The sequence below is a fragment of the Typopeltis vanoorti genome, chromosome 16 (assembly GCF_054136105.1).
Source record: "Typopeltis vanoorti isolate ZY-2024b chromosome 16, IOZ_Tvanoo_1.0, whole genome shotgun sequence".
Lineage (NCBI taxonomy): Eukaryota > Metazoa > Arthropoda > Arachnida > Uropygi > Thelyphonidae > Typopeltis > Typopeltis vanoorti.
Genome location: NC_143564.1, coordinates 105,932,501 through 105,951,521, shown reverse-complemented (window position 1 = coordinate 105,951,521; position 19,021 = coordinate 105,932,501). Strand labels below are relative to the sequence as shown.

Genomic DNA, 19,021 nt, shown 5'->3' with positions numbered 1-19,021 from the left:
TGAAAAAGATATTCTAAGCAAAGGTCTAAATTTCATTCCCTCACCTAAGTTTATTCCAAAAGAATCTCTACTTACTAAAATAGAAAAAGCCAGTTCACTTATTCCTAATCATTTGGCAAAACTTCTCCATATTGAATCCATCTTCATTATCAATAATGCTAAATCTCCAAAAGATAATCTTTCTCCTGCAGAAAGACAGGCCTTAAAGAATATTAAAAAGAACAAAAACATCATTATTTTACCTGCAGATAAAGGCAATGCCACAGTCGTCCTCAATTCTGAAGATTACCACAATAAAATGCTTCAATTGCTTGAAGACAACATTATATATTCAATTCTTCAGGATGATCCAACAAGGGAACTACAAAACAGCACAAACAATCTGTTAAAGACTACATTTGAACTTCCTCACAATATGCTGCGCCTTTCTTTACGTTCTCTTCACCCTCTTATTCCATGCATTTATGGAATTCCGAAGATACACAAAGAAAACACCCCTCTTCACCCAATTGTAGAAGGAATTGATGGTCCTACTTATAAGCTTTCGAAACATCTTGCAGAATACCTCAAGTGTTTCTCCAATAAATCTTCATCGTTCATCAAAAACACCACAGACTTCGTTTCTCATTAAAAAATATTTCAATCAGTGAAAACGATATCATAGCAAGTTTTGACATTATCTCATTATTTACTAACGTCCCTAGTGAGGAGGTATTAACATTACTTAAGGACAAATTGTCTAAAAAGATATTTGCTTTACTAAAACATTTTATTCAATCTGGCTACTTCAGATATAGGAATTCCATTTAACAACAAAACTAAGGCCTAGCAATGGGGAACTCTTTATTCCCAGTTTTAGCAAACATTTTCGTGGAAGATTTTGAAACAAAAGCCATATCATCCTTCTCATTTAAGTTGAAACTTTGGAGACGTTATGTTGACAACATTTTCATTATATGGAGTCACAGACACACACACATCTCTCATGGATTTTCTTCAACATCTTAACAACCAGCACCCTAATATAAAATTCACTGCCGAACTAGAACGAAATAACTGCCTTCCTTTCCTGGATGTAATTCTTACACGATGCTCTGATAGATTTAAAATCTCTATATACCGAAAACCAACTCATGCTAACAGATATCTGCACTGTCAATCTCATCACTTTCCACCACAAAAGCTGGGAACTATTTCTACCTTAGGACACAGAGCACGATCTCCTTTAAATGAACCAGATGAACTCCAAAAAGAAATTGAACAACTTTCTCTTATCTTTAAACAAAACAGATATCCTGAAAAAACAATTAAAAAATTTCTTCTGGATCCTCCTAGGCAGCGTACTACAGAAACTACTGATTTTAAAGGTAGCATCTCAATACCTTACATTAGTTCAGTCTCCAATAAATTGGCTAAAGTCCTTAAAAAATACAACATCAGGACATTTTTCACTACACTCCCTAAAGTCCGTTCTCTTATAAGCCATCCGAAGCCTATTCATCATAACCTGAAATATCCAGGTTTTTACAAGTTATGGTGCTACCGTAATATTCCTCATTTTGGACAGACTAACAAATCTGTTGAATTGCATATTGAGGAGCATAAGAGAGACATCTCTTATGAAAGATTACATGCATCTGCGCTATCCAGTCATGTTCTTTTCTCTAATAACCCTCATGACAATCTACAGAGTCACTCAGTTTGCTGGGATAAATCCGAAAACATTTTTCGCTGTAGTGAAAGGAAATTTGAAAGGAAAATCGTGGAGTCCAGAGAAATCCTCCTTAATCCTGAACATTTGAACAGCAATTTGAGTTATAACATCCCTGATAGCAATACTGCAGAGGTTCAATACTGACGCTCACGAGAACCTGCAAGCACGCATACAAAAAACAATAGCACATTAGATAGGACGACTTGAAAAATACAACCTTTTTGTGTCAATTATGAATTGCATTTTTTGCCTGTAATTCTCAGTTTTTTGTAACTTCAATTTTTTATTACTGTGTTCTACCTTTAGTGGATACCTGAAGAAGGCTGAAACTAGTTGTATCATTATCATTAAAATTTAATATTTTATCTCGGTTTAAAGTCATTTAAAATTTAAATACAAACTTATTTATTAATTACTGACTATTTACGAAAAACAAACTACATTAGAGCCTACCAGTTTCGCCAGCAAACTGTCTGGCTTTTTCAAGGTGTTTACGGAGACATAAAAACTAGTAAATGCAAATTGAAAGGAACAAAAACGTTGTAAAACAACTAGTAGCTAAGGTTACAGAGAGGACTTATTGTTCTTATTCATTATCACGCATGCGTGTTTGTTGTAAACATGTAATGTGATTACTGGCTAGCTGTAGTTCAGATTGATTTAGAGAGAGGATCAGGTTTTTCCACGAACTGTTTAGGATTGCACCCTGATTTCTGTTGAGGTTTCCACATGTTATTAACACTATTGTGGCTTCCTCGAATAAATGATGTCTGTAGTCGTCATCCAGATATGGCATGGAGCTGTTTTACCACTCTATCATGTGGTTAGATGTACAGAAATGATGTGCTAAACTGGAAGAGATACTTCTGTTGTGGTTTACATCAACAACATGTTCTTTTTGTCTGATTTCTAAAATCCGTGAAGTTCGTCTGATGTAGACAAGACCACAGGAGCAAGGAATGTAATATACTCCTGGATATTTGTAGAAAGGCACCTTATCTTTCGGGGATCCTAAAACTTGTCTAATGCTGGTGGTTGGTTTGAAGACCACTCTGATGTTGTAGGCTCTTTGTATTCTGGCTATTTGATAAGAAATCGACTTGATGAAAGAGATCACTACAGTAGAAATGAGCTGGGAGCGTGATTCTTCTTGTTTGGGGTTGTCACCGTATAGATATTTTTTTAAGATGTTTTGAGGATATCCATTTTGTGATAATGTATTGGCTATTAGTGAGAGTTCAGTCTGTGTATCCTCCTCTTCTGATATAAACTTTCTGGCCCTATATTTCAAAATGTGGATAATGCTCAGTTTGTGTGTCGTGTGATGGTTTGAAGTATAATGAAGATATCTTCCAGTATCTGTGGGCTTTCTGTAAAATCATTTAAAATTTATTCTTTAAAATGTATCATTACAGCCAAGTAGAAGAGCAAGAATACACACACACACATATATATATATATATATACAATACACATACATATATAAACACATATACCATACACACACACACACACACATATATATATATATCATGCACACGCATATACATACATATATATATCATGCACACGCATATACATACATATATATATCATGCACACGCATATACATACATATATATCATGCACACACACATATACATACATATATATCATGCACACACACATATACATACATATATATCATGCACACACACATATACATACATATATATCATGCACACACACATATACATACATATATATCATGCACACACACATATACATATATATATCATATACACCCATATACATATATATCATACACACCCACATATGTATATATATACATATAAACACCCACCCACACATATATATACATATATGCATACCCACATATACATGCATACATAAACACACATACACATATATATATATGTGTGTGTGTGTGTGTGTGCGTGCGTATACATGACTGAATGCTCGCTCTCCTAGAAAGTAAGAAGTATTTTGAAAAAAATTTAATATAAAAATGTGCATTTCCACTCTTCCTAAACTCAGATCAATTCAAAGACAACCAAAACAGGCTCACAACCATCTTCAGTTTCTAGGTGTATATAAAATCATGTGTAACTGTGGGAAGACATATTATGGCAAAACTGAGAAGTCCATCCTCCTGCATCTCGAAGAACATCAGAGAGACATCGCTTATAGTAGAACCAGAGCAACCGCACTCTCAAGTCATGTCATGTTCTCACTGAACTTCAGATAATGAAGGCAGCCAACATGAAAGACTGGAATACAGCAACAAACATTCATATATGCCACGATGAAGTAGAATGCCGCACAGTTGAATCCAAAGAAATTATCCTAGACAATTCTCACATAAACAGTAACCTTGATTATAGTTTGGCAGACTCATATAGCTCTGCAATCGGATACCGGTGCTCTTGTGAAGTCACATGCTTGCATATGCCTAACAATAGAACTTTAGCCCAGACTGTAGCATCAGTTAAAACTTAATTCCAATTCATAGTCTGTTATTGTAGTGGTACAATGTTTCTTTATGATTATAGTTTGGCAGACTCACATAGCTCTGCAATCGGATACCGGCGCTCTTGTGAAGTCACATGCTTGCATATGCCTAACAATAGAACTTTAGCCCAGACTGTAGCATCAGTTAAAACTTAATTCCAATTCATAGTCTGTTATTGTAGTGGTACAATGTTTCTTTATGGTGTTTTTTATGTTTGATTTTAATGTTCTTACGCCTGAAGAAGTCGGCATTCCGAAGAAACGTGTTGTGCCGACTTCTTCAGGCGTAAGAACATTAAAATCAAACATAAAAAACACCATAAAGAAACACTGTACCACTACAATAACAGAATTAATTTGTTTTTCGAATTCTTGGAATACACATATTCATACATACATATACACATATTCATACATATCTATATATTTTTATAAAAAGATTGAATGACTAGAACCGCGAGAAATGAAAACAAAGTTTATTAGTACTACACAACTAGTTTCAGCTTGTATCAACCTTCTTCAGGTGCACATTAAAAAAGAAGAAATAACCAGTAAAAAACATGGAGGAAATAACTGTAAACACGGAAAATTAGTGTATATATATTTCAACGTTGAAGTCTGTCTGCGCATTCAAAATTGTTCCCTCGTTGGCTTCATTGTTGGGCGTATGCATGGGTATACCATCTCGTGAATGCCAGTATTTCACCACAGCACAATGACAGTCTGAAAGGTTGTACCTCGGGTTGTTGTTGAGATGTAGGGGATCGAGAATGATTTCCTTTGATTCTATTATCTTCTTTCTAATTCATCATGGCAATGGAAAATGTTATTAGACTTGTCCCACAGGACTGTATGGCTAGGGTTTTCTTCATTACAATTGACTGAGAATAGAACAGGACTAGACAAAACACTGGCTCGAGTTCTCTTCTAAGTGACGTCTCTCTTGTACTCCTCAATGCGTAACTCGATTGACTTCTCTGTTTGGCCAAAATAAGGTACGTTACAGTTGCACCAGATCTGGTAACACCAGGATATTTAAGATTATGATATCTAGATTTTGGATGTATGTTTCTAGGGAGAGGATTTTAATAAAAGGGGTAAATAAATTTCTTATGTTGTATTTTCTAAGAACCTTGGCTAATTTGGGCGAGACAGAGCTTATGTATGGAATAGAAATATTATCTATTACACTATTGGTCTCTTCATTATGGTGACTGAGAGGATTAAATAGGAATTTATCAGTAGGTTTTTGAGAATAACCATTTAGTTGAAAAGTAGACTTGAGAAAATTGAATTCTTTATTAATTTACTTTTCAACTAAATGGTTATTCTCAAAAAACTACTCATAAATTCCTATTTAATCCTCCCAGTCGCCATAATGAAGAGACCAATAGTGTAAAAGGGTGTGCACTTCCATCCCCAAACGTGAGGGGATGGTAGTACACACCAAAACCACTAATGTTAGTAATAAAATATGCGGCCGCAAACGCAGCCCGGTGGTAGGGAGCACGGCTTAAAAGTGCTGGATCGGCCAAACCCCAGCATCGACCGGACACAAGATGGAGCAGTTTATGAACGTAGAAAAAGTCGATATGCACCTGATGTATGCCGGAGCCGAGGGCAATGGTAGAGAGGCACAAAGACTACCGTGAGCGATATCCTATGCGCCTGATCATAAAATGTTTGCGCGACTGCACCATCAGCTGTGTGAGGCAGGCAACTTCCACGTCACTCGACATGATGCCAGACAAGCACAGACAGTCAGAACATCGGCTATGAGCGAGGACATCTTGTGTATGGTGACAGATAACCCAGGTACAAGCACGCAATCCACCGTGCAGAGTCTGGGTGTGCATCGGAACAGTGTCTGGTGAGTACTGCATGAAGGACTACACCCCCTATCACTTGCAGCGAGTGCAGGCATTGACAGCTGTTGATTATCCCATGCACATGGATTTCGCCCAGTGGTTCCTGCAACTAAGTGTCGCACAGCCCAATTTTTCTGCTCATGTACTCTTTACGGATGAATCAACTTTCTCACGTGAAGGCATAGTCAATGTCCATAATGTGCATTTGTGGGCAGCCCAGAAACACCATTGTACATATCCACAGTCGAACCAGCAATGGTTCGCCATCAATGTCTGGGCGGGGATCGTGCATGACTACTTAATTAGAGGCTATTAATGCCACATTTGGATCGGGTGCGGTGGTCCCATCCCATCCCATCCCATGCTCCCCCCCGATCACCCGATCTTTCATGTCTCGATTTCTTAACGTGGGGATATTCGAAGAGTCTCAACTACAAAGCAGGAAATTATGACCGACTGAGGAGTATACCGAGTTCAGTGGAATGGGATCGGTTGCTGGATGGATCGAATATTGACAGTGCATGGGAAACATTTAAAATATACTTAAATGATGCAATATCAGAATGTGTCCTAAGAGTTTGAAGAATAAATAGAGTAGGATTCAAATGTGCAGTCTTATTAAGCAAGAGATTCGTAAGAAAAGGACAATGCAGAAGGAATACCATTTGCATAAGGATGATGCCCATTATGAACGTTATAAGCAGCAGGCTAGAGTACTCACAACTGTTGCATGGAAAGCAAAGTCTGAGTATGAAAAGAAACTGGCTCTGCATTGCTAAATTCTATCACATAGACCCACAAGAATTCTATCAATATGCTGCAAGTAAAAGAAAGAATGAATATCAAATAATAACTCTTCTAAATCAAGAAGAGTCTGTTCAGTTAATGAGTGCCCATTTCATTAAAAGCTTTCAACCCAGTGAATGCAACACTGAGCTCACTGTTACCTCTTCACTAGATGAAGAAACGCAGGTGTGCGAGGTCGAGGTATTAGAGCTATTGCACAAATTGGATAAGAATTCACAATAGGGACTGATGGAATATCAGCACGTGTGCTAAAAGAGTGTTCAGCTGAACTGGCCATTCCTTTGACCAGGATGTTTAATATGAGTCTCAGAACAGGCAAGATTCCGCAGGAATGGAAAGAATGTATGTTAATGCCATTGCACGAGAGTGGTGTAAAGACCAATGTATCCAACTATCGACAAATTAGTATCTCAGAAGTGGTAGTGAAGATTTTGGAAAAATTGGTTACAGCTTGCAATCAGAATGAGTTGACAGTGAATCTCTAGTTTGCAAGGAACAACATGGGTTTACTAAGGGAAAGTCATGTTTTAGCAACTTGCTCACATTCTATAACAATGTTAACATTGAACTAGACAAGGGGAATGGATACACCATTCCCCTTGATACTTTTGGATTTTGCTAAGGCTTTTGACAGAATACAGCATGGAAGACTGTTGCATAAACTGGATAAAAATGGATTTGGGTTATAAAATATTAGCATGGATAAGAGGATGGCTGATTCACAGATATCAAAAAGTGGTATATGGGGGATCTCAGTCTGCAAGGTTTGGGAATCGAAAGCGTTGTTGTTGTCTTGGCTTGCACATTGCCTGAGACACTGCGCAAGTGCAGCAGTAGGCAGCCTCCTAGGGGCAATTCCTGGACATCTTCGGGTGCCTGACTGGCCTGCTACACTTCCTCCCTTCCAGGGTTAGCAGCTCTGGTAGGGTTAAGTTTCCACGCTTACAATAACTCATCAGATGAAGGCTCCGACTCTTATAGGCCAGAGCCAGGAAACTCGTCAAGTGCAACTCCAGATGTCTGTTTCTTGTTTGGAGGTGATCCTGCCACCCGTCCCAGTGGCGTCCTCAGGAAGAAAGTTAAAAGAAAGCTCTGTAAGGACTCCAACCAATTTCTTCAAGTTCTCATCATGCTTGTTCCGGCGGTCAAGGAGTTCCAAATCTCAGACACTAAGTATGTCAGGTCTGCGATCGTGCATTCTCCACCGCAGTCGGCCTTGGAGTGCATCGCACCTCGAAACATCCAGCCAAAGCCAACGCTACAATAAGAATGGAGCATGTCAAAGCACGTAGGACTGCCGAAGAAGAAAAGATCCTTGCTGCTCATGAGATCGAGTTGACGGCTCGAGGGATAAAGAAAATCAATGAGGCTTTATTTAAGGTGTTCCCATTAAGATCTTTGGATCCCATCAAGTGTCATAGACAGAAAGCCAGTTACAAAGCCTTAGTTCAAGAATTGGCAGCCTATGCACCACAGATAGGGACAAGTAATATCTCCCTATCTCCTGTCCCTGCCTCTCCATCTTCCAGCCATCATCCTGCTGTTGAAGAAGAGGCTTTGATTCTCAGACTGACATCATCTCTAGATGATCCTCTTCTTCTGGAATATAACCATCATATTCTTAAATCTCTCATCCAGACTCACCTTCTGGGAATGGATATCACAGATCAGTTAAATGACTACCTCCATGCTGAAATGTTTGAATACTTGATGCCTCGTCAACATCAGCTTACATCTCATTCTACAATGACTTTGTCAAATAGGAAGCAGAGGATGAGGGCTTATGCAGCTATGCAGGCCCTCTATAAAAAGAATAGAGGGCAATGTGCCAAAACCATCCTTGACGGTGCTTCCCCTCCACCTCTAGCAGACTTACATGATGATTTTGTTAAAATCCATCTACCTGCAATTGTTTAATGCACACAGAGCAGCACACACTGATTTCTTGCCCATCTATACTAATGGTTGAAGAACTAATACCTCTGTTGGCTGTGCTGCTGTGTTTCCTGACATTATTATCTCAAATCTGTTATAATCTCAGTACCATAAACAGACTACAGACAGCTTATAAGATCAAAGCTAATTGCTCAGTGGGGGTCATCATAGCAGGAAGCATTGACAAATAAATTATGACATTAACCTGAAATTAAGCACTGGCATTCTAGTCAACTTACAAAGAGAAGGGAAGAAGTTGTTCTTGCTAGGCTCCGCATAGATCACAGTCACCTTATGCATTCTTATTTACTGAGGGCTGATGACCCTCCCATATGTGAAAATTGCAATACGCATCTCACTATTTCGTGTTCTGATAGAGTGCCAACACTTCACACGAGAGAGGAATGAAATTTTCAACTATCTAACATGTAATATACACTCATGCAGATTGCATGATGTTTTTAATTCTTTACAAAGAATTAATTTGTACAAACACATTTGACTGTAAATTTGTTTATATGTAAATACTGTATTGCTTAACTTAACTTTTATACATATATATTATTCATTACTTTAAATTTTGACCAATTATGTATTACCATAGGCAGGGTCGCCAAGAGGTGCTAACATCTGAGACTTTTGTCACAGGCACGGCATCGAAAAGGGCCTGACCATCAGGCCCTGACATGTCACATAACTATGTTTATAATGCATGGTTTTAATTCTCGTAATAATACGACAATGATAAATAATAATGGCATATCGAGAACGATACTGTGTTTTGTATTAGACAGACGCCTATGCTCTTTAGCTCGCCATGAGTGTCCGGAAGACACTGATTCTCTCAGCACGGATCGCTGTAGTTATAGTGGGTGATGATGTCAATAGGCGTTGGTGCAAGGTTGTTTTGCAGTTGGCTGCACTAGCTAGTCTATTATGCTGATAGACGAAGGTTTTGTTGTTTGTAAAGTGTGCAACTGTATAGTGTAGGCCGTGCACTAAAAAAATGAAATTATGTATACTTATTAATTTGATTTTTTAATTATTAAAATTATATTTTTAATAATAAAAATTTGACCAACAGAAATGTATCATCATAAATCTGGAAATCAAAAATGAAAGGAGAAAAGGGGTCGTGAGAAGGCAAAAGATTTAAAAAAACAAGCATTTACTATTGAAATATTTGAAGACGGAAGAACACCAAGATATTGAAATTTCAAGTAAACAATGTGCTAACAGTTTAACTGCTGACAAAAGTAATAAAGAATCTTCTTCACCTGGACCTGCAGCAACTAAGTCTGAAGTGAACACTGAAATAGGCACTAGGGACAATTTAAACCTTCAAGATAAAGAAAAAAAGTTGCTTGGACCCTGGAATTGAAGCAACAATCAGCACTACAACCGATGCAGTTGGTAACAATGATTTAATATATGAAGAATTTACTTCAACTGGAGGTGAAGCTGAAGCGACTACCAACTTAGAAGCTACCGAAGTTATAAATTACAAAGATCCAGCTACTTGGCTAGATTTCTTTAGTGATGTAAATCGGCAAGTACAATATATTTTGGAAACTTGGAGTGTTTATTTGCATTTTTTAGCTCAAGCCCAATGAGATGGCAAATTTTATTAGGAAAAAACTGGCTGTTCTCTTCATGGTCTATCTCAAACTCGCTGGAATTGTAGAATCGATGCGGTTAGACCGGTTGCTCAGAAGCTTCCAAGTGTTTAAAAAGCTTTAGAGGATGTAATTTTGACTAGGAAATTATCAAATGAAGGTCATTCTGAAACTGTTACTCTAAAATGATATTTTCCAAGTTTCAAAGCAATACTTTTTGCAAAAATTTGGTTTAAAATTTTAGCTTCAATTGACAAACAAAATAAAATACTGCAATCTAGTACCATATCGATTGATATTGCAGCAGCAAATGTTGAGTCTCTTCTGAAAGAACTTGAACATTTTAGAAATAAGTGGCAAGATGTTCTCTCTGAAGCTACACTTGTTGCAATTCAATTGGATATAACCCCAAATGTCGAAAAACGGTTGAAAGCGAAGAGAATAAAGCTAGCAGATGAAGAAAGTGCAGATGGGGATGATACACAAGGACATTTTAAAAGAACTGTATATTTTGTTATACTGGATACAATTATTTCGCAACTTCGCATGCGTTTCACATCTTTAAAATACATTCAGAATTTATTTTCACCAATATTAAATTTTCAAACAATGAATCATCAAGAAATTTCTGACTCGTGCAATAATTTTAATAAATAAATATTCGAAAGACTTAACAACATCAGTGAAAGATGAAATCTATCACATAAAAAAGATTTATAATGCCACGTTTAAAGATGTTATACCAGGACTAGATTTATTAAATACCATTTATAAATTTCAACTTCACGGTGTTTTTCCCGAAATATGTACTTCCATCAGAATTTTTTGCACAATACCAGTAACAGTTGCCGAAGGTGAAAGGGCGTTTAGTGAACTTTCAGCAATAAAGAGCTTCAGTAGGAAAGATTAAACGACCTAGCTTTGCTATCAATAGAACTTGACCTGGCAATGAAAACTGATTATGACGAGATGATTAAAGATTTCGCTAACCGTAAAGATATAAGTTCCATTCAATCATCCCTAAGATCTTAAAATTTAAAGAGTCCATCCATACAAAACGAGCACATATTATTTATCTTATGGCCAAACTAGAACTTTTAGCAGAAAGGATTTTGGATACCAAACAGAGTTTAGCTTCTTTCTTCTCGAAAAAAGGTATGTTACAAATCAGCCTAGAGTTTTCCTTAGACAATATATCTTGGAATGCGACTAAATCTATTAGTGCACTTTTTGCTGCCAGAACCCAAAATATCAATAGATATAAAATGTTTAGAAAATTTGATTTCATCAAATGTATGCAAGACTGTTTATCCTCTAATAATTGCTTCACACACACACACACACACACACTCTTAACAATGTTGTCATTAATAAATCTTCACATATTCTTACAACGGCAGAAATAAATGTACTCTCCAAAGGGCTTAATTTCATACCTTCACCTAGATCTATTCCTAAAGAACTTTTAATTAAGAAAATAGAAAAAGCTGCCTCCATTCTACCAACCAAGGACACAAACTTACTTAGGATAGAAGCTATATTTGCAATCAACAACAGTAGATAGAACTTCCATTGATAACGTCTCCCGTTCAGAGAGAAAAGCTATTCATCAACTGCGGAATAATAAAGATAACATCATTTTGCCAGCTCACAAAGGGAATGCCACTGTCATCCTGAATAGAACCAATTATCGCCTCAAGATCCGTGAATTATTAGATCGTAATACTTCCTCTGAACTTCAAAGAGACTCCACGAGAGAGAACTACATAACCAGACAAATAATCTCCTCAAATCCACCTCAAAATTACCTAGGAATATCTGCTATCGCTCCGCTCTCTTCATCCACTTATTCCCCATTTATATGGCCTTCCAAAGATCCACAAAGAAAACACTCCTCTTAGACTAATAGCTGAAGGCATTGACCTCCCTACATACAATCTCTTGCTTCCTCCATGAAACATCTCACAGGAAAATCCTTTTCATATATCAAGAACTCAGCTGATTTTGTCTGGAAGATCAAGAATATCCAACTTAACAAAGCAGACAGAATGGTAAGCTTCGACATAGTTTCACTATTCACCAATGTTCCAACCAAGTCCTTAGTCTTTTAAAGAACAAGTTATCTAAAAAGATTTCGCCTTACTTGTGCATTGTGTGGATTCAGGCTACTTCTTATTTGAAGACAAGATCTACAAACAGAACAACGGGGTTTGGCAATGGGTAGCCCATTGTCTCCGGTGCTAGCCAACGTTTTTCTGGAAGATTTTGAGGTAAAGGCCATTTCCTCAGTGACACTGAAAACCCAAAATCTGGCTACGTTACATGGATGACATTTTCCTAATTTGGGAGCGCGACACAGAAAACTTTCAAGAAGAACTAATGCTTCATTATCCTCGTGAAGAGAGCAATGAAGCATTAGTACATTGGGTGTAATTTTAAAAATAATGTAAAGTCTGCAAACAATCAGGGGAGACTAACAGGAATAAATGAAAAAATATAATATAGGTGATACTGATATTTCGTGGATGAGCACTGCACACCTGGAATATTCGCCCCTGATATAAATATATATATATATATATATATATATATATATATATATATATATATATATATATATATATACACACATACAGTCATCCCTCGACTTCTGCCCGGGTTCCATTCCATGAGGCAGGACGTAATAATCAATATGCTGTCATTTTAAATTTTAAACCTTATCATAAAATTGTACTGTGCCTTACTGCAACTATAAAAAGGAGAATATTCACCAAATCTTCCTCCACAATCACATCTTCATTACCTTCCTTATGTGAAGGACCAGGCTGCAGCTTTTCGGGTGTAACCTTTGTTTTTTTATTCCTCTTCTTCTTTTCATCATATATTTGTTCATAGCAAGCAAACGCAACATGTACTTTCCTTTGTACTAATAAGTAGCGTCTATTTTGAGAACATCAGAAAACATTTCTGCAAGACCCTTCACTGTGAATTGTTTAACTACCTCTCCTTGTTTCTCTTTTCCTCTTCCTTTTCTTGTTCTTTCTCTTCTGCAACACATTGTTCCTCCAGTTGACCAATTCTTTGGCCAACTCTTCGGGGACAATTCTTGTGAGTTGAAATTTGTTGTTGTCATTCACTTCGAGATTTGGGTTGTTTGCTAGGCCCACTATTTCTTCACTCAATTTACAAAGGTGTTAATTTTTTTTTCAAAACTTACAAAATCGTGCACAAACCTTTTTAATGTCTCTTTCCATATGCCTCATACATTGAGAGGTCACTGCATCCCAAACTATAGCAATATTTTTTAATAGCATGTTAAATATTGATACAAAATTAATAATGGAAAAAAACTCACGTACAAAGATTATTTAATAGTATAATTTTCGCCTGTGTGTCACAGGCATCTTCTGTACATATTAAGCTCAAATTAAACAATAACTGACAATTATAAAATGCACCACCTAAGTAGCTGGTGTAAGATAACAAAGGTCAATAAATTTCCTTTAAAAAAAAAAAAATCAATACAATAAAAAGTTAGGAAAGATTAGCTGATTTGTAAAGTACTATCTCCCATAAATGAGATAGATGTAAGCCGTCGGATCTGTTTAAGTTAGGAGAATGAAGTAGAGTTTCACATGTTTCTTTATAAAGGCGTTCCATGAGGAACTGACTTTTGTGAAGAACTCTTGTCTTTCTCCAATGAACTCTATGTCTAGTGAAGATGGCATGTTCTGCAAGTCCAGACTTTTCAGGTTTAAAGTATTCAATATAAGATTGGTGTTCTTCTAGCCGAACAGAGGCAGATCTTCCCATTTGTCCGAAATAAGATAATCCACAAGAGCACGGAATCTGGTAGACATCTGGATGATTAAGATGTGGAAGCTTGTCCTTAGGAGAAGTGAGAAAGGTGGAGATTTTTCTAAACGGTCGAAAGGCAACAAAAATATTCGGTGGTTTTAAAACTTTTGTAATATGTTCACTGATGCCTTGTACATAAGGGATAGGAATGCGCGTTATTTCTTCTGTGTTTGAAGAGGAAGACATATTAAACTACTCAAAGTTCTTTTAATGAAGCAATTCTTATAACCATTAGACAGAAAGGAAGAAGTTATATATTATAGTTCTTTCTGTAAGAGATTGTCTGAAGAACAAAAGGAGTGGGCCCGATGAACCAGTGTTTTTATAGTTCCTGCCTTTTGACTGGGATGGTGATGAGATTCTGCATGGATATAATGGCCTGTATGAGTCTTCTTTCTATAAACTGAGAAATGTAGGTTACCATCTGGTTGGCAAAGAAATAGAAGATCTAACATGGCTAACTGCTTATTTGATTCTACTTCTAGGGTAAACTTGATCCTAGGATGAAGTGCATTTAACTTAGTAAGAAATTGTTGAAGTTCATCCGAAGAGCCATTCCATACAGCAAAAATGTCATCGACATATCTGAACCAATGAGTAGGTCTGGGAGAAATGTTGTCAAATATACGTTGTTCAAAATGTTCCATAAAGAAATTGGAGATAGCAGGAGAAAGAGGATTACCGATTGCTGTTCCTTCAATTTGTTGATACAACTTATTTTTAAAGGAAAAATAACCAGAATTTATTACAAAATCAAATACATTTACAATGTCTGAAGGAAATTCCTGTTGTAGTAATTCAATGCTTTCTGAAAGAGGCACATTTGTAAATAAAGAAACAACATCTAAATTGATCATGATATCAGAAACATCCAATGAAGATCTGAAATTTTATTTTTGAAATCCAAAGTATTTTTTATATAAGTATCAGTTCTTCTAGTTGTAGAGGAGAGTAAATTTGATAAAAATTTTGAGATTTTGTAAGTGGGGCAACCTATACAATCTACGACTGGTCTTAACGGAATGCCTGGTTTATGAACTTTTGGAAGACCATACAATCTAGGTGGATGACCGAAGAAGGTTTTAAGTTTTTTCTTTTGATCTTCATTCCATGTAGATACATTATCTATAAAAGAATTAAGTCTCTTCAATTGACTCCGGTTAGGATCCGATGTAAGAGGCCTATAAGTTGAACAATCTACAAGTCTTAACGGAATGCCTGGTTTATGAACTTTTGGAAGACCATACAATCTAGTTGGATGACCAAAGAAGGTTTTAAGTTTTCTCTTTTGATGTTCATTCCATGTAGATACATTATCTATAAGAGAAATAAGTCTCTTCAATTAACTCCGGTTAGGATCCGATGTAAGAGGCCTATAAGTTGAACAGTCGCAAAGTAAAAGAGACATTTTTCTCTCATATTCCTTCCTATCTTGAATCACTACAGCCTTCCTTTATCAGCTTTCGTAATAATTAAATTATTGTTATTCTTCAGCGATTTCAATGCTTTAAACTCAGAGTAAGAAAGATTAGGACAAGGAGGCTTAGCATTAAAAAGAATTTTTACACATTCAAAACGTAATCTGTTGACTGTTTTTTGGGATGAGGATTGAATACCCCTGTCTATGTTATGAAAAAAATCCATAAGTGGCACCTAATTCGGCGTAACGGCAAAATCATGTCCTTTTGTATCGATATGTCTACTCACGGTATACCTCTTTTAAAATTTATGTTAAATAATGAATGCTTTCCAGAATTACAGGAGAGTCTGGTCATTTCCTTCAGTGGCAGAAATTCCTTGTGAAAAAGGTCACTGTAGATAATAAATCTTAAACACCAATAGAAATCCCATATCCATCAGCTGGATCAATGAAGTAGCATTTGGAGGGAGAAACATGACCTTGAACTTGGTGAAGATCACCAATATAAGACAGATGACCTGGAGCATCATCTAGAATTAATAAAATTTTATTTAAACTCTACATTTTCTTTCACACAATAGCTTTCCATTTCATTCGTATAACAGTTGATAAAGGCATCCCGCAAACAATTTTTGAGTCATTCATGACTTCTTATATCTCCACCTACGAACTGGAAGAATATGTTTCCTAATGTTTTTGAAGGCTCGTGGATTCTCACTGTGCCATATCAGAAATGGTTTCAGTTTATATCCAGTCACATTACCCCTAACAGAATCGTAATATGGTCTTTAAGAGGTCTGCAACAGGCATAGAGTTTAGAATTTTGTGGATGAATTGTCTGTTAGGGCATTTTATTCCGAAACAACGCGGCGTCATCCATATTAAATATTTGCTGTGGCAAATAATCTTCCTCCGTAATAATTTTATCCACTTTCTCCACAAACTCCTTGGCAGCCTTCTCATTGGAACTTAAAAATTTACCACATATTTTCACATTATGCAGTGCAAAACGCTGTTTGAATCAGATGAACAAACCGGAAGAAGCGTTGAATTCATAGTCATAATCGGGTCCTGCTTTATTCTTCAACATGTTGAAGAGACTTAGTGCCTTAGTAGTTATGGTCATAGTGCTAAGCGGTATACGGTTTTGGTTCAGGTCCTCTATGCATGATGAAAGTAGCTTTTCAAATCAGTGATAAGACCTTGTCGTTGCTTTATCACTATCGCTGAACTTGCAACTTCATTTCAAGATCAATTGCTCACTTCTTTTTCTGTAATTCTTCACTAGGTTTCTTGATTGGGCGTGTAGGGGCCATGTTGCACAAAATATCGCAAAAAATTTAACGATAAATACACAAATAACATATTTTTCAAACACAAAATCAACAGAGGAACTGTTGAAGCCAAGTGCTGACAGCAGAGAGTGGTTGCCACTGAATGCACTGTTTCCACTGGATTGTTGATAAATAAAAATCTTTTTACTTTACGCTCGCATGCACCTTGTTTGAAGGTATAGTAAAAAATGTTATCTATTCCATTATGGGATCACGGATGTATCTTCGAAAGGACGTAATTCGAAGGATAACTGTATACACATAGACAGGTAACGCTCGTATAACGCAAATGTTAGGTTCCATAGAAATGGTGCGTTATATAAATCTGTTATGAGAGACTCAGATCACAAAAAAAAAATAGGGTTAAATTCTGAAATCGTTTTTTTAAAGATTATATAAACAATAACATATCCAACAAAAATATATTTTTATTTAATTAAAGTAATTCATGTAAGTTAAGAAAATATATAAACTATGAAACAAATACATAGTATAAAATTATAAAAAAATTATAAATTGTACGTAAACTTCATTGCACATAATACATAAATGCTAAGGCAAAATAAAATAAAGTGTATATTTTAATTGACGTCACTGTCTTCAAAACTAACATTAGTAGATGTTCTTTATTTACAAGTGGCCAGACGTCTTCATCACTTGATATCTCTTGGATATCATTTGTATAATTCTCATTGCATATTTCAGCTGGTTTAGCTATCAAGTCAGTAATAAGACCTTGCTTACCACTATTTTGCAATTTTTAATTACGTTCATAATACAGAGCTAAACAAATATCCAATTGTGTCATACATTTTCTGGAGCACTCCATTAAGAGATCATTATCCATAAAATAACTTTTTTTTTTGCCAAGTTCAATCCTTCTGCTAATTTCTTTAAATTGAATTCTTTATGGATTCATTGCTATCAGAATCTTTGGCAGAACTTTCCATTTTTTTTTCATTTGGTTCGATGTCATCTATTAATTGTACCAGTTCCTCCTCATTTAAATATATTTCTCCATCAATTAATTCACTAATTTCGCTTTCAACCATATCACAAAGTGCTCTAAGTGGCCATTACTATAAAAATAAATTTTTTTACATAAAAAAGCATTACATATTGTATGCAACTCACCAAAAGATAAAGTGCTCTGCTTGAGATAAACACGCTTATGATTTTTAATGTGCTTTCCTAGCAAAAAACGAAGACAATTTTCAACAATAAACACTTTATAAGGTAAACAATTGACATACATGTGTGCTAAAGGCTATTTCCCCTAATATAAATTTGCTACTTATAACTACATGCGAGATAGGGCAGACACAGATTTAACTAAGAGAAAATTTGATTTTTAAGTCGCACGTTGAAAAATATACGAAAAGATAAAGCTTTACTACAATTTGAATGACTGTCATATTGAAACCGAGTTGTATAAGTACCGAGTTCAACAAAGATTACTACAATTTGTAGACCATGTTATATCAAATCCATGTTGTATAAGTACCGTGTTATACGAGGGTTACCTGTATACACACATATACACATACACATAATATATATATATACACACACATAAACACATAAATATAATATATATATACACACATATACACATAAATATAATATATATATACACACATATACACATAAATATAATATATATATATACACATATACACATAAATATAATATATATATATACACATATACACATAAATATAATATATATATATACACATAAATATATATATATACACACATATACACATAAATATAATATATATATATATATACACACACATATACACATAAATATAATATATATATACACATAAATATAATATATATATACACATAAATATAATATATATATACACATAAATATATATATATATACACACACATATACACATAAATATAATATATATATACACATAAATATATATATATACACACAC

The 19,021-nt window shown here is 35.6% G+C and overlaps 1 protein-coding gene across 2 annotated transcripts in view; it reads right to left on the bottom strand.

The window, feature by feature from the left end:
- The window catches only part of Pi3K59F (phosphatidylinositol 3-kinase 59F), a 586,771-nt gene that overhangs the window by 151,499 nt on the left and 416,251 nt on the right, over positions 1-19,021 (bottom strand). Inside the window, exon 17 of one of the 2 annotated variants that reach the window (XM_090405919.1) lies at positions 18,198-18,254. The exons of the other annotated variant lie outside the window; for it this stretch is intronic. Within the exon in view, the coding sequence (XP_090262045.1) occupies positions 18,198-18,254 (57 nt within the window). The remainder of the gene's footprint in view (positions 1-18,197; positions 18,255-19,021) is intronic. 2 annotated transcript variants of the gene reach the window in all.